At 37.3% G+C, this 15,846-nt stretch overlaps 1 protein-coding gene across 4 annotated transcripts in view; it reads right to left on the bottom strand.

Annotated features, from left to right (window-relative positions):
• ATXN10 (ataxin 10) overlaps positions 1 to 15,846 on the bottom strand; it is a 107,915-nt gene that overhangs the window by 54,035 nt on the left and 38,034 nt on the right. For 3 of the 4 annotated variants that reach the window (XM_072876341.1, XM_072876352.1, XM_072876319.1), the window contains 2 exons: positions 11,070 to 11,150; positions 4,991 to 5,156 (listed from right to left, as the gene is read on the bottom strand). In XM_072876341.1, coding sequence (XP_072732442.1) covers positions 4,991 to 5,156; positions 11,070 to 11,150 — 247 coding nt within the window. The remainder of the gene's footprint in view (positions 1 to 4,990; positions 5,157 to 11,069; positions 11,151 to 15,846) is intronic. The other variant, XM_072876330.1, reaches the window with a different exon arrangement.

The following is a 15,846-nucleotide window of genomic DNA, read 5'->3' as shown; positions in this document are numbered from 1 at the left end:
TTCTGAAAATGGCTTATGAAGGATACCATAAGAACATAAAACTGACAATCTAAACAGAGGACAGGAACTCTCAGCACCTCAGGTTCTTTGCAGGTCTTCTAAACTGCCAAGAATAAATTTATATAAAATGAGGACATCTTTCTACAATAACAATAATGTATTACACTGCAATAATTTATTTTCTACAGTCAAACAGTGTTATATGTGCCCTGAAAAATCATGGAGAAACCAAAACAGAGCCATAAGGGATAAAATTTTAACAAAAACACAGTAGCTTCCAAAAGCAGAAATGCAGAAAATTACTAGCTGAGAAAATTATTTCTGTATAAATGTTTTCTTTGAGTTTATTCAGTAGGAGTGTCCCACTTTAAAGACACAAACACCGCCTGCAAGACACCAATTTGTTATCCGCAGGAATTCTGTAAAGTTCTGTGGTCAAATGAACTTTGGCTGCGAGAATTTACATTATTCTTGGGTAAATAGGATTGGGATCATAGATGCAGCATTTTGGTTAGGTATGAGACACACAATTTTATTTGCATATTATTTATTCAGCCAGAGAACTATTTTTTCTCACAGTCTATGTTGATGCGTGCTTATAATGGCAATCCAGCACTGACAGAAACTACCTTAAGAGTGTATGGCATAATTTGGAACACCACATATTGCTCAAGAACCAGACTGTGACTGCAAGATGATCCCACACAAGGTATGGTACATAAAATGCAAGTAGCCTTGAAAAGGCTCAGACACAGGTCACAGTAACTATTCCTGCCTTGTCTGCTCCAGGATGAAGAGACGGTTACTTACCAACAGTATAATATTTTTGAATCCATATAATCAATATAACATAATTGAACTCATCAACAATAGTGTTCAGTAATTAAGTACTACGATTATGTCTATTGTTTTCTCCTTCCTATGCTCCTGGAAGACAACAAATCAGTATAAGGTCCAGGTCCTAAAGCTGTATTTTCACTTTTTCCTCACACAGGTGTAGGAAGGTGCAGGTCTTGCCCTAAGTTATTCACTAAATTGCTTTCAACAGCACAAAAACGGCCTCTGAATACGTTGGCCATTGTCCTGTTATAAAGCAAGAATACCCCAACTGTATTTCACAGACACTAAGCAGGTATTTATAATTTTTAAGCCATTTTGCATTGTTACAAGACAGTAGCTTAACGAAAAGCCTCTTCGGCTCATACACTTAACACTTGCACAAGAAAAGGCTACATGCTTTACAACTGTAAAGCAAACAAGTATCAATAGGCAACTACAAATCACACCAGTAAGGTACAACGGCCCTTGCTGCCTATGCTGCCCATTACCCATGTACATAATGCAAGCTCTGTAGCACGGATACTATGAGGTGTGGCTTTTCCTTTCTCAGCCTTAGCCTTATCCTTCCCCCCCCCCCCTTTTTTTAAATGCCTTTCTTCACTGCCCTCTACATATTTCTTCCCAGGGTTTTATACTACCACCTCTCCCTTTCTCTTATCCCAGCATTTGGCTCAGTTCAGCAACCGATCCATCTAGATCTGAGAAGAGGAACAGATTTTTTAAAAAGCACAAAAGAACCCCCAAATTCTTATCTATATTTGAAACTTGATACTTTCAAAAAACTGTTTCAACATCTCTGGTTAGGTTCCCCCTGCCCCAACTTTCCAATTTTTTTTTTTTTGCCCTCCACCTATACAAAAGAAAGGCAATAAAGCAGATCACTTCCTTTTTAAGTTCAGCAACAAGATGCTGTTCAAACCCCAAAATATTTTGAAATCTGACAGCCATCTTGATGTAGACATAATCTGAAAAGTAAATAAGGAAATAATTTAAGTTTTAAAGTAAACATATTTCAAGAGAGACTCAGAAAAGATGTTCCTTATAAAGAGATTAAATAAGAACTTAAAATCCAGGGAAGGGCTTTATTTTGCAAGTATAGTTGAAAGTTAGTGAGAGCAAACTGATGTTGAAGTCAGGCTTATAATGGAAAAGCTATTTTAAACATTGGTTTAAGCACTGCAGAAGCATATGATTAGCTTTTCATTGGTTTGAGATGGAAGCTACAAGACCTGAGGTTCCCTAGGAAAAAAAGGCAGTGTCTACATATAATAAATTAAACAGTGGATGGGACACCCAGACAACATTTTAGGAGTCAGAACTGCTCCCAAAAGGCAGTTTTCAAATGTGGCCTCCCAGTTTTGGAGGCTAAGACAGATTACTAGTACAGACATAGCCTGACCAAGGCACTTGGCTTCAGGGCCACAGAAAAGTCCAGGCAGAGTTTAGTTTAATATCACAGATGTTGCCTAAAGCATTTTTAATGACAGACTCTACATGCACAATTGCATTTTTTTCAGTTAAGTACAACTTTTACACAAAAACTAAAATATTTATACAATCAAGGAGAAATTGGTGCAATTTCTGATTATTTCTAGTAAGAAAAGAAACAGCTTTATGAATTTAAGCGGGAATTTCTCTTTTGCCATGGCAAGCATAATTACAAATAAATGTACGTACACAATATGCATATACACACACTTAAAAACTATTCTTGACATTGCTCTCCATTTATTCAGCTATTTTGACTTACATTTTGTGCGCATTAAATGATACACATTTCCCACCAAATAGTGATATTCAACTTATCATACATCATGTTTATGTGAGAGAAGGATAAAAAGCCAGTGTTGAGCAGGGCAAGTTATATAGTAATATTCTCAATACAGCTGTCCCAGCACCTTCAAGTTGGACAGAGACCTCCTTCTGCTAGGCGCAAACAAATGCTTTTTTCCAAGAACTGAAACCACAGAATACTTGGAAAGTAACCACACAGGATTAAAAAAAAAAAAAAGAAAAAAAGAGAAAGGGGGGGTGAAGAGCAATGGGGGGGGCTGGGGGGAAGATGGAATTGTCTTAGTATATGTCCTCCTACTGCCAAGCTGATACCTTTTCCAGAAGTAGTCAATTAAGTTTTCTAATGTAACTTAGACTAAGCAGTTGGGGGCGGGGGGAAAGCTGTGCTTCTTGGACAGATAAGAAGAGATTGCTGTGCGGTTGTTTTTTTTTTTTTAATGCATCCAACCATCACCTCCTCATAAAGTGATTTTTAATATCTTTACATAACACCTCTCAACATACATTTAAAATTCTTGTGCCCATTTAAACAAACAAAAAAATCGGCAAGTACAACACTGTGTAACATTATCATATAAAAGCATTTAAAGATCAGTATTTTTTCACTTTGATAGTAAATTAGTTATGACAGCTGTTCTCAAGAGTTTTACAAATAAAACTATTACAGGTTAATTTTGTTTTAACAATAAAATGCTTCCAACTACACATATATACACAATTTCAACATACCACTGTGGTCACTTGGCAAGACAGAAGCTAGATGTGACTTTCTTTAAAAGATCCTTTTAAGATATTAAGAAAATACGTTGATTACAGTTCTGAAACGAAGCATGATTAGTCAATGAGAATCAGTGATCAACTAATTCTATGTTTGTGTAAAACATATTAGATTTCTCAGCTTTTAGGTTTCTGGCTAGCTGTCTAAAAAAACCACAAACAAACAAAAAAACCTTGCCCCCAAATCAGCTGAAAACATGAAAACGTTATCTATATGAGAGGGATCAAGAACTGAGACCAATATGACCTGGCACTACCTGCTCACAATACGACGACCTAACACAGCACAAATAAGGTCACTGCAAGTTATAGTGAAAGTTGCTTTCTGTATTCCCAAAGGTGGTGTTAGATCTTCAAGCAGCTTGTTGAAAGTAAGAAGAAAAACAGAACACCAGATTATTTAAAAAGACCTCTACCCCTTAGATGGCCTAAATCCCCTTACTGCACTATATGGTGTGGCAAGTAGCCAGCAACTCTTGTGTACTTCATAAGGAGGAAACAAAATAAGGCCATGCAGGACTCAGCTCTGCATCAGAGGTCCTCAAAGTGCAACCCACAAACCATCTGTGATCCATAAAAGCCTTCCTATTTAGCTTGCAAAGGGACTTCATTGTGGCCATCCTCAACAGAACCAGTTCATTAAGTCTGAAGCAATAACAGATTTCTTCCAAGTGGACTGGAGTTGGGGCAAGTGTCTGGGTGCTCAGGAGACAGGAGCCGTCTGCCGCTAAGCCCAGCAAACTCTGCAACTTGATGCTGTGGATGCTAGCAGGCCCCAGGAGTGCCGCCTTGTCAGAGCCATGCAAGGTCCACCAGAGAGCCCCAAATCATTGGGAAATGGGGAAGAGTCAGTAACAAAAGCCCTCGCTTGCATGGAGGATCACTATGTATTTCAGACAGCTCCCCTGCCCTGAGCCAACCACATACATACCACAGCTCTCCATGATCAGAACTTGATGTTCCAGGTCCCAAACAGATCAGGAACACCTGTCTTACAAGTAGCCAAATGCATTTTCAAAGAACTAGTATTTGGGACTTTAACGATGTATTAATTATCAAGTTATCATCAGTTATTTAAGTTTAAAAAAAAAAACCCAAACAACAAGATTTACTTACTTTAGTACTGCTAGAAAAAAAAAAGCATTTACTCCATTTTTACCCCAATTTTAAGGGGGGGGGGGGAAGACATGCTGCTTCCCACCTATAAATAAAATAAATATTTTAAGTTTTGATTCATATTTGAATAAAATATAATTCACAACCCAAATAAATTATAGAAGTGATCCTTAGTAAGAGCATAATAAAACATCCAAACGTGAAAATTTCAACATTTGTTAAAGATCTCAAAATTTTAAAATGTGGTAGAAATGTATTTCTACCTCAAGGTACCGTATTCTTTGTCATTCTCAAATTAAAAGCAAAATTGGGCTGCTGTCTTATTGATTCTCCTGTGAACTCTGTCACTGCTTTTCCAATATGAAGTAAACTGGAAATGTACACAAGTGCCACTTGGGTAACAGTGGCAATGAAGATTCACCACTTCCAATTCTAGTACTGTAATGTTTTTTATCAGTCATACCTCATCTTCTGCATCTGCTGCAGAAGTTAACTTGAGCACAGCTTCACATTTCTCTTGGAAACAGCCTGCAAGGAAGTCAGCATGTCTCATGAACACATTCATTTCTTCACTGGTAACTGGGTTCTTCTCACTTACTTTCGCCATTATCAGCTCTAACAAAGTAACTCTAGAATCAGAAAACAACTTGTTAATCAAATTCACTAAGCCATACAGAATTATCAGTAGAATAAGCAGATACAGTTGTTAAAAAGTGATAAAAACAATCAGCATGCTAGTAACAGAGCTGATTTTTAAAAATTATAAGTCTTATGAACACTGGCAATCAGTTCCTGTTCACTGGTTTATTTCTGCACACCATTAATTTAATTCATCATTCAATTAATACAACCTGGCCAGACAGTCAAGTCAATATTTTTCTCAAGTCTATTTCAATTTCTAATTTCTTATGTCCTAACATAACATTACTGTGACTGCATATTCCGTATGTCTAAAATTTCCACCAAAACAGCTCTTAAAAGCTGTTGTTAAGTTCAGCAAAATAAACACAGACTATTTGACAGCTTCCGTTTGAAAATACCAGCTTTTCATGGCCCTCACTTTGCATGCAGTCCTTCACTAATTCTCCTCCCCAACCCCAAATCAATTCTGGGCAGAAACAGGGGAAATAAAGATTGATATGCACACTCGGGTCTTTACAGCTGTTTTATAATTGCCATTAGATAGACTACAGTAAATCCAAGTTAATTATGCATATACCCAGTAAGAGTTATTCAGTGTATTAAACCAGCAAGTAAGTGGATACATAACGAAGCTGCTCTATAAAATGTACTTGGGTCATTTATTTTAACAGCTTTAATGTCGTTTTATTTCCGATATCCCTTCATGTTGTTAGGGCAAACTGGGAGCATTTTGTGGAAGCAGGACTTTAACATGGCAGAGGCCCTCCTACAGCTTCCCTGTTCAACTCCAGCGCAGACGAGCACATGGGTTAGTGAAGTCCCACTGTAATTCTCTCAACCTGAAAGAGCGCTATTTATTGAATGAATTCAAGAGCAGGCTCAAGGTTTTCTTTCACTAAAATATTTGCAATTCAGATAGAAGGACTGACATTTAAATGTGGAATAGTTCAAATGCTTTTTCTTTTTTTTTAAATTTACCAAGCAGGTTGTCACAAGGGGAAGAGAAATGTCTTTTTCTGTGGAAAAAGCACGGTCACTGCTTTATTAACCTCCAAGAACCCACCCCTATTAATCACGTAACAGCTACTCAGTTCTTGCTAAACTCAACCCTCAATGTCATTAATACAGCTGCATTAAACAATTATCTGAATGAGGACAAAAAGCTTTTTCAACACGGTAGCACAGAAATGCGCTCAACACATTTGGGAAAGGGTGGACTCCAGACAGAAGGCTGTCAAGCACTGGTAACCTCTCTCACAGGCTTTGCTTACGTATGTGACAGAGCACCAACACAGAACAGTCATTCTGTTTGTTCACAGGTTACAGCTGGGTACCACACGCTTGCCCATCTACACTACCAGAGTCCAGTTACCCAACATCCCTAACTGAACGAAGGCTTTCAGATTTGGCATACTATACAAAAATCAAGTTAAGTGCACAGACACGTCATTCATCCCCAAGACAGGGCTTGATTTTACATGCCAGTTTTTAACAAGTTTAGAGCCTTTCAAGCATATGCTCAGCTAAGAAAACAGGCTGCTCACAGACTTTATGATTACAGGAATTATTCCAATAAAATACTATCTCCTGCGAAACAGAATTCCAGTCAGCTATTGTTGCACCAATAGTCCAAATAATACATATTTAACAACAACAAGGAATCCTTCTGTAAAGGAGTTGGAGGGTCACCGCATACTTGCAGAAACTGTATTAGTGAGATGAAATTATTGCCAATAGGGGAATTTTTTACATTACTCTTCCTCTTGCAATATAATTGGGTGCCCTTTTAGACAACCATAATCCTTTCAGGGAAATAGGACTGACATTAAAACACCAGCTGTATGTAATTTCTTTTAAAGTTTTCTGTTCTCTTTAGGCATTCATGTCAAAACTGTTTTCCTGCGTTTTCTTCCAGGCATAGTCATTCAGGACATGCCCATCTTTCCTCTGAATTTCAAGCAAGTCTTGCCATTCAGCCAACAATTTCCTGAGAGCAACGCTTTTTGTTCTGGTGCAAGTTCCCTTACATTCCTTTCTTCTATTGTTTCTCTCAGTTCTCTTCCAAGACTCACCCAAATTTTTCCAAGTTAGGTCTCCCACACAATGCAATTTGCTCATTTCTTTTAAACGACCTCACAACTGTTTAGCCATTCAGATCACAGAGTTTGTTCCTACTTGTTTGCCTATAGCTAAGTACAACAGATATGACAACCAGTTTTAGCATGTCTCATCGTGAATTTTTGCAACACTCAGTTCAATATCTAAAATATAATATTATATTTATGACTATATTTTTATTTGGAAATGACTATGCCGAGTCATCTTCCTTTTCTTTAGGCACCACTTCGGAAGACTTTTTGTCAATCTTTTGCTTTTTTTCCCCCCTAGCCAAATTTAAACCAGTTCTTCCTGAAGCTGACCAAATTGGCAAGAACTTTGAACAACTACTCTAAAGTATTCGCAGTCATCAGTAAAACACATTGCTGTCTCCTATAGTCTGCAAATAAACCATAGCATTAAAGTACAATTTAGATCTGGATGCTCATTATTGCAAATTAAAGTGAAGTCCTGCTAAGCCTGTCTAAAAAGAGTATTGTAAATTCTATCAATTTTATTATTGCCAAACAATTTTTGTATCAAGCATGCTTGGTTTATAACCTCTTAGCAAGTGCCAGACACTTGGGACAGTCTGTCTCTGCAACTGGGACCTCTCTTTCCTTAAACACTTCACTGACAGCAATGGTTCTATGAGACAAACCAGGTCCTTCCTCAAAATTTTCCAATTCTTTCATCTTCGAACAATACCTGTGAGCATCCTATTAAATGAAAATTGATAAATTTGTGAAGGACTATAATCCAATGCTACCTTCAGCTATTCTGTATCTGTGAGCGTTACCAAGAACAAAAACCCACCACAACATTGACATTAGCAGCCCTGTAGCTGAACATAAGCAAGAAACGGTGCCGCTTACACTACTTGAGTGCCCATTTCTCTGCTGGTAATTCGATCAACGGCTACATCATTCACCGAGAACACTTCACATGAAATAACACAAAAATCAAAACTAAAGATGCAAGTAGTTAAGCATCTTAAAAACACCTGAAGCTATTCACTTGCTATTCAGTTGCATTTTTGTTGCTGTTAATTAAAGCAATACCCCTTCTTAAAAGGGACAACACAGATGTACTCATTTTGAAGATTTTACAATGTAATGAAGACTATCAAGGCATTAATTTACATTGTCCATGCTCAAGGCTAACTTGGATTAAAGCAAAGCAAGCTTTTTCTAAATACTTCTGCCACATACTTGCACATGCGCGCAGAGAAATCTCAAATCTGGCAAAGAATTCAAGAATCTACAATCTTTTGGCTCAATACGGTAGCCATATGTTTCTGCAATAATCACTTGCAGAAAAACAGCAGGCATTGTCACATCATCATACACTTTTCAAAGCCAGAATACCATTAAAAAAAGCTGATCGTATTATCACAGTATTTATTTCAGGCCATTTGCAAACTCAGACGTGCAACACCAAAGTGCTTAAATTTGTTTGGAAATGGAACAGAAAGTTGTCCAGAAGTCAGGAATTTGTCTTTTAATTGAGAATTCAGATTCCAGATCCACTTCTACAACAAGAACTACTTCATGGCATACACCATGGCCACCGTATCACAAATGCACTAGATTTCAATTACAGGAAATACTTTGAATAGTGCGAATACTGTGAATAGTGCAAATAACTGCGGTTATGCAACTGCATATACTTTGGTTATCTAAGGCAACTGCCAACTTTAAGAGTCACCACTAACGTATGTATTCGCAAACTTCCTCAGCATAGTTAATTTCGTTTCAGTAAATACATTTAAAGTAAGTGTATTTAATGTGCATGATAGAGAATACTGTAACTGAGAGTTACCATATATTCATGAACTCAAGCTGCTTTCCCCAGACACCTCAATACCACATCTGTCCTCTCTTCGCTTATATGACTTAGTCAGCCTTATTGGACACCCAATGCGGCAACTCTTGCGGTAAAGGCTCCTTGTCTCGTTTTGAAACAATGAATTCCCTATGCTTTGGTTTATACGGTTACTTTTTTCTCCAGTTAATGACAGTCAAAATGTTTTTATCTGAATTGGATTTGTCTCCTCATATATCTCAAAAGAATGCATTCTTAAATATGCTAACATTATATAGGAAGATGCCACGGCAGGGTTTTCTTTGTAGCTCAGATGCAAAAGGACTATTTCTATACCACTTACTTCCATATGTTTGACAGTAAATTAAGCAGTATCAAATTCATAATAAACTGTACTGTGATTATGTTTTTTAAAAACTTAATTGAGTTTACTTGATTTGCAGAACTCTTGGGATTGATAATAAATTTAGGGAATATGCTATGACTAACCAACCTGCATGTGATCATCCATATGATGCCTACACCAAAAGCCTTTCAGTCGAGGTAGCTGATCACTGTCTGTAGCACAGCACATGCAACAAACCCAGCTGAGACTTTTCTAGAAACTGATTACATCTATTGCTTTAAGTACAATTGAACAACCTAACCCAGTCCTGGCTGTCCTCAAGGGGGTTACAAAAACATACAAACAAACTGCCATTCATGACATCCCCCAAAAGAATTAAATCTACCTCATTCACTTAAAACAGCCTTTCCTGCTAACTGGCTAAGGAGCCCCTACCTCCAGGCACAGTAAGCACACAGCTCATATTCGTTCCCATTTGGTCAGCCTGAATAAAGGAAAATGACAGTATTTCCCTCCTTATCATTCCCATCCCTTGTTTTCCATCCAATACCTATACATTAATGATACTTTACCTATGGTTCTCAACCTCTCATATACTCTTTCTTTGCCTGCCATCCCTTTTGTTTCTTTATAATCTCTGATCAGCGTCTGTACCCCCATTTGTAATAACACTGTGGCTTTAGTGACAGCAAAAAAAAAAACAGGGAAAAAAAAAACAGGGAAAAAAAAAACAGGGAAAAAAAAAACAGGGAAAAAAAAAACAGGGAAAAAAAAAACAGGGAAAAAAAAACACATTAAGGGACTGCTTTGTTTACTGCTTCGTCTTTCATCTGCAGAAACTATAGGGGGAACTTGCAGTTTCCCTGGGCGAATGGAGAACAAAGTAGCCATGTTGAATACATAAACCGGATCACAAGATCTTCAAGCAGTTGGAGGAGCTGTAGAATTATAGTACAGGATTTTCCCAAAGTTGATTATTCTAACAAAATAATTTATCTTCCCTAATTCTTTATTAAAGCAATTGTAAACTAACATTTTCCCAATTATAGCAATGGCCATTTCACATCAATTCAGCACACATTTACTCAAATGCTTGAAGCAAAACTAGCCAGTTTCTTTCAAGGTGAAGGTTTGTTGAAGCATTTTGTACTTTCAGTAGTAGAAATACTGAAGGATTAAGTAATCATGGGCATCTGCACATCTATGTTTTTTAGGTTCTGCTAACCAGTATTAGATACATTTCCAACTTCAGTAAAGCTTGCTTTTAATTTCTTGTAATTACAACAGGAGTATGAACTGCTGAGGACATTTCAAATACAGCTGTAAAACACTGCAGGGTGTGGTGCTCTTACGAAATCAAGACACAGGCATGAAATCTTGTCTTTTTTTTTTTTTTTAAGTATTTCTTTACCAAGTAATGGCGCCAACCTGGATTCTGCAACCCTACATAAATCACTGCCAGTTGTGGCTAAGCTGTAATGTTAACCAACCAATTTAAAACCATTACTGACATAGAAACATGCATTTAGAGATTTTGTGCCAACTATGAAACCACACAGTTTTTCAATCATGTGAACAGGATACTCTATATGGAATGCTAAATACTAAAAGCCACACTGGTTTTTGGGGTTACCTTTCTTGATTGCTCAGTTTGGCATAGAGGGCTTTTACCAACTCTGGACATTTCAGCAAATGGTCTGTAACAATCAAGAACCTAAAGAAAAAAAAAAAGTGTTACTGGTGCTACAAAAACAGCACCTACATTTACTCCAAATGGTGCTGCTTATTTTTACTTGTATATGACCATATGACATGCTTCTGGTCCTATTTGCTAAGATACAAATGGTCACAAAATAATTGTGCATTGTTCTGCAGTATTGTTCCTAATACAGCAATGGCCATTTCCCATCAATTCAGCACACTTTTACTCAAATGCTTGAAGGAAAGCTGGTTAGAGTCTTCTGCCAGTTATACAAAAGGCACACCACAATTCAAATAATAAAACACTCATCCAATTGTTTATGCATCTCAGCAAAAAGCCAAAGTTTAAGCTTGAAAACTATTATGCTACTCATCACAACACTGTTTTTAAGCCCACCAAACAGTCAAAAAAGTGCCCAAATAATTCCTCTTTTCAGAAAATTCTAACAAAGCATCAAAGCAAATTGAAACTTCTTTGTCAGATGCAAGGCAGCAAAATACTGTTCTCAACTTACAAAAAAAGCCCTCCTTGTGTAATAGGAACCTAAGCTGATAACCAAATCTAACTCCTTGCTCTATGAGGCAGGTAGGTATGGTCAGTCTACCCTTGTGCTAATGCCAGTATTTACACCGATCACTTTCCCAAGCACCATTCACAGCAGTCAATAGCAGACGCTAGTCATTTAATTTAAACCCAGACATGTACTCTCAGCATTATGGGAAAAAACAAAGTACGTAAAAATATTTTTATCTTTGAATTACATTCCTAGGAATACTGACAATGTTATATATGCTGCATAGGTATATGCAAACTAAACTATGCATTTTTAAAGCAGCGTGTCTATCTGCTAAATGTAAAATAATTACAGGTCAAATCTCAGAGCATCCTTGAGCTGATGAAGCTACTGAGAAAGAAGTGCTACAGTAATATGAAAACCAAGCGATTTCAGCATTCCCTCCACCTCCTCCCTACTTTTCACTTTGCTGACAGCCTTTTATTTTGTGTATCTGTAATCCACTACATAGCTAACAGGAAGATCACACAGAAGCCTTCCAGCTGTAACAAAGTATTTTTTTGACAAATACTCAAGGACAGTTGGGGAAATAGGAGAACAACAGGTCCAAAAGATTAATAGCTATTATATTTCTAATGGTAACTGTGGACTTAGCCAGCATCTGGTTCAGTTACTGTAAACTAGATGTTTTTAAGAGGGGGAGGGAGAAGAAAAGCTATTTTGTGCTGGGTTTTTTTTACCGATATTTGTACACACATTCAAGGAAAAAAAATAGTATAGGCATAGGGAATCATCAACTTAAAATTAGCATTCTGTGAAGTGTAGCATTGATTCATGAGTTTCTTAACACAAATTTGAGCCTACAGACTTCCCCAAAGTCAACAGCACAAACATATTCCAACTGAGCAGCGCAGACTCAGCCATAATAACTGAATCAAGCCATCAGCAGCGCAGTCAAGGAGAACACTTCTACAGTTCCTGAACCAACAATTCACAGTGTACGAGCCATCCACAGTTAAACCTTTAGAACGGTAACAACTGACTTCATTTTTTAAGGATTTTTGTACAAACAAAGGCTTTTATCTGGAGCTGCAAAAGAAAAAAGCATAATAATCGGAGTTGTGCAGAACAGAACTTAGCCTCATAATGTACAAATTTCAGCTGACAATGAATTATGTAAAAGAGCATTTAAGGAGACAATCTGAAGCCCGATTTTTCAATTTTGCAGTTGGGACTATGACTGTAAATCTTAATTTTCATGATTAACATTACTTTGACGAAATCTTGACTATTTGCCTTGTAGTTAAAAAGCGATCAATAATTATCACAAGAGATCTAATGCTACTGGGTGCACATTAGTGATTACTACGGCAAAGCGGAAGACCTGTATTTTAGTTGTTACTTGGGTCTACACTCTTGTGTAGATTCACGCACGTCTTTGTGGACTAGAGGGGTTAGGTCCTACATACTGTGGACTAGACCTCTATTGCTTGAGGAGCTTGTAGTATTTCAGAATAAAGTTTCTGCTCATAAAGGAGCATAGACTTCTGTATATGCTTCTTACCCTTTTAATTTCATGACATGATGTAACACCTCAGAAGCTTCTGCTTCTATATTTAGGTTTCTCTTTTACCTTATCCACTTCTTGCATTACTGTATCATAAAGAGTAGAGCACTAGCATATTTTACAAGAGCATCACCAAGAAATAACAGAATTAGTACTGGAATAAAGCACTTTCAACTCTTGCTACCACGCCCAGAAATTTTGGTGGTAGTTAAGCAAGGATACAGCAAATTAAATCTAGTATCTTTAGTCCTCAGCTCTCCTGTTTTTCATTTGGGGCAGGGGAGAAGAGGAGGAAAAGTAAGACCATCCACAACTCTGAAATAAAAAAAAGACATTCAGTTTTGGGTTACTGACTGAATATGGCATTTCAGATGCACACAAAACACTTTCGTAGGAGATTTAAAGTCTCTTTGGGGGCCAACAGCAGAACCACTGGAATAAACTGAGGACCACTGTAATTTAGTGAAGGAAATGGTGAAAATTAAAGTTGTTATGCAAGCGTAACACAGTAACAAATGAACAGTGTTAAATATGCCAATTTTCTTGACTTTTTAAAAATTGTTTGGCTAAAATCCTAAAAAAAATCAAGTGCTTACATAGTAGATAAATACAAGAGATGTTCAGTTCAAAGACTGTACAATAGCACAAGGGCTGCATTGTACCAAATTGAACTTGAGAAGCAGACAAAATGAAATGGTATAAGCTACATTTGCACTCAGTATATTCCAAATGACCACTAAGCTTGCTCCAATCAAAGCCGGGTGTAAGCAATCAACTTTATCATCAAATGTCATGCTCCATATTAAGTTGATTTGATCCCATTATCAAGTTTAGAGAACAGTGTCCTCGGTCTCAGAAAATGAGGAAGAAAACCCCCACAAATGTTTTAGAATAAAGAAGAAAAAAAGACATGGTGATTCTCTATTTGATCAGCAAACTTCTCTTCACATATCAAAACCAAAGGCATTTTTCATCATCCTACAATAATGCCACTCTATCCAAAATATTTAGCAAGAATTAAATAGCTATTTTTACTGTAGTTTAAAAAACAAATGTAACAAATCATCCAAATTTTGAAGAAAAAAAGACGACAATTTAGACAGCTAACCTTTGAAAGCCATATCACCAGCCTTTTTAGATGCTAAAAAAACCAGTATGCCTCATGAGGAACTGTTTGGGGCCAGAACATATTTTAGAAGCAGAAGTATTTTTTGTCCTTGCACAAGAATAAGCACCCTATCGAAACTATTTAAAAAACAATTACAAGCATACATCTATTTAATAACAAATGGAACACACGTGCTGTCACAAAAACCTCTAGAAACGAGATAATTCATCCCACTCAAACACCAGCACTTCTCGCTCAAAAGAGGAATAAGGAAACACATTTCCATATTTAAGGCTCAACCCCAAGTATCAAGCACCACAATACTCCTCTCTTGAGCTGAATCAAGCACAATGGTGAACATCCTTCCATCTTCAAAAGGCATTACCCATAATGAATGCATCCTCCTTACAGGCCACAATACTGTCCACCAAGTCAACTCGCAGGTCTAGAAGACTGAGTTCAGATTACCTGTAATATTTCTCTGATTCAGAAGACACTCTCATTCAATTTGCTAGCTACATCTGAAAGGCGCTAAAAATAGATTTATTTTCACTTATATGCAAAGTTGGAATAATTTTTTTCTGAAGAGCTACCAAGAAAAAACTGGAAGATGATTAGCAATACAATCACTTCCTGCTCCCCCTCCTCCACAAAACATACAAGAAGAAAAAGGTGACAAGATAAATAAATGTGTGAGACTGGGCTTTGAAAGACTGAGAAAACCTGTGTCAATACACTGCTACTGCAAATAGAAAGTAGAAGCTACTCAGATCTCTACAATTAAGGAAACTTTTCCAATTGTCAGTACTATTTAAAACCACAGTTGAACTTGGAACCTGCAACATAACTCCAACTTTCCTGGAATTAAAAATAAGAATTACTTTCTGGAGAGTAGAATAAGGGGGCGGGGGACACCCTAAACTGTCAGAGAGAAGAGACAGAGTTGCCTGCCCAAAATGAAGGGAAAAAAAAAAAAAACGGTACCATTTTCTGGTTTCTGCACTACATGCATACCAATTAAGCAACAAGCGCTCTACTGAGGAGTTCCATCTTTGCCTTTAAATCTGTGCCCAGGGGCGAGACTCCTTGCCACAGGAGCACTAGTTTCTGTCCACACTTCTTTCCATAAGCCAGGGCAAAATAACCAAAGGCAAAAAATGGGGAGGGGGAGCCCCACATCCTAATCTTTACAGTCATCATTGAGCTGTGGTTTCAAAAAGAGAAAGTGGATGTTCAGAAAATCTTACTTCCAATGCCAAACAGCTGACCACACTCTTAATATCATTTTTCTGGAAGCCAAAAGGCATATTACGCCTCTTATTTTAAAATGGAGGATTTTTGTTCCTTGCTCTTCAGGAATCAAAAATACAACCTGTTTTTTCTTTCCATAGTAGCTACACTGTCCCATGCACACACTTGGAAAAACTGATGACACAAGCTATACTCTCATCTCTAATGGAACCACCGAAGTATTTCTAAAATAAACAACTTTTAGAATACACATTGGTCTCGGTTAGGA

Source organism: Ciconia boyciana, chromosome 1, assembly GCF_034638445.1.
Source record: "Ciconia boyciana chromosome 1, ASM3463844v1, whole genome shotgun sequence".
NCBI lineage: Eukaryota > Metazoa > Chordata > Aves > Ciconiiformes > Ciconiidae > Ciconia > Ciconia boyciana.
The sequence above is the reverse complement of the archived record's forward strand: the minus strand, read 5'-3'. Positions and strand labels throughout refer to the sequence as shown.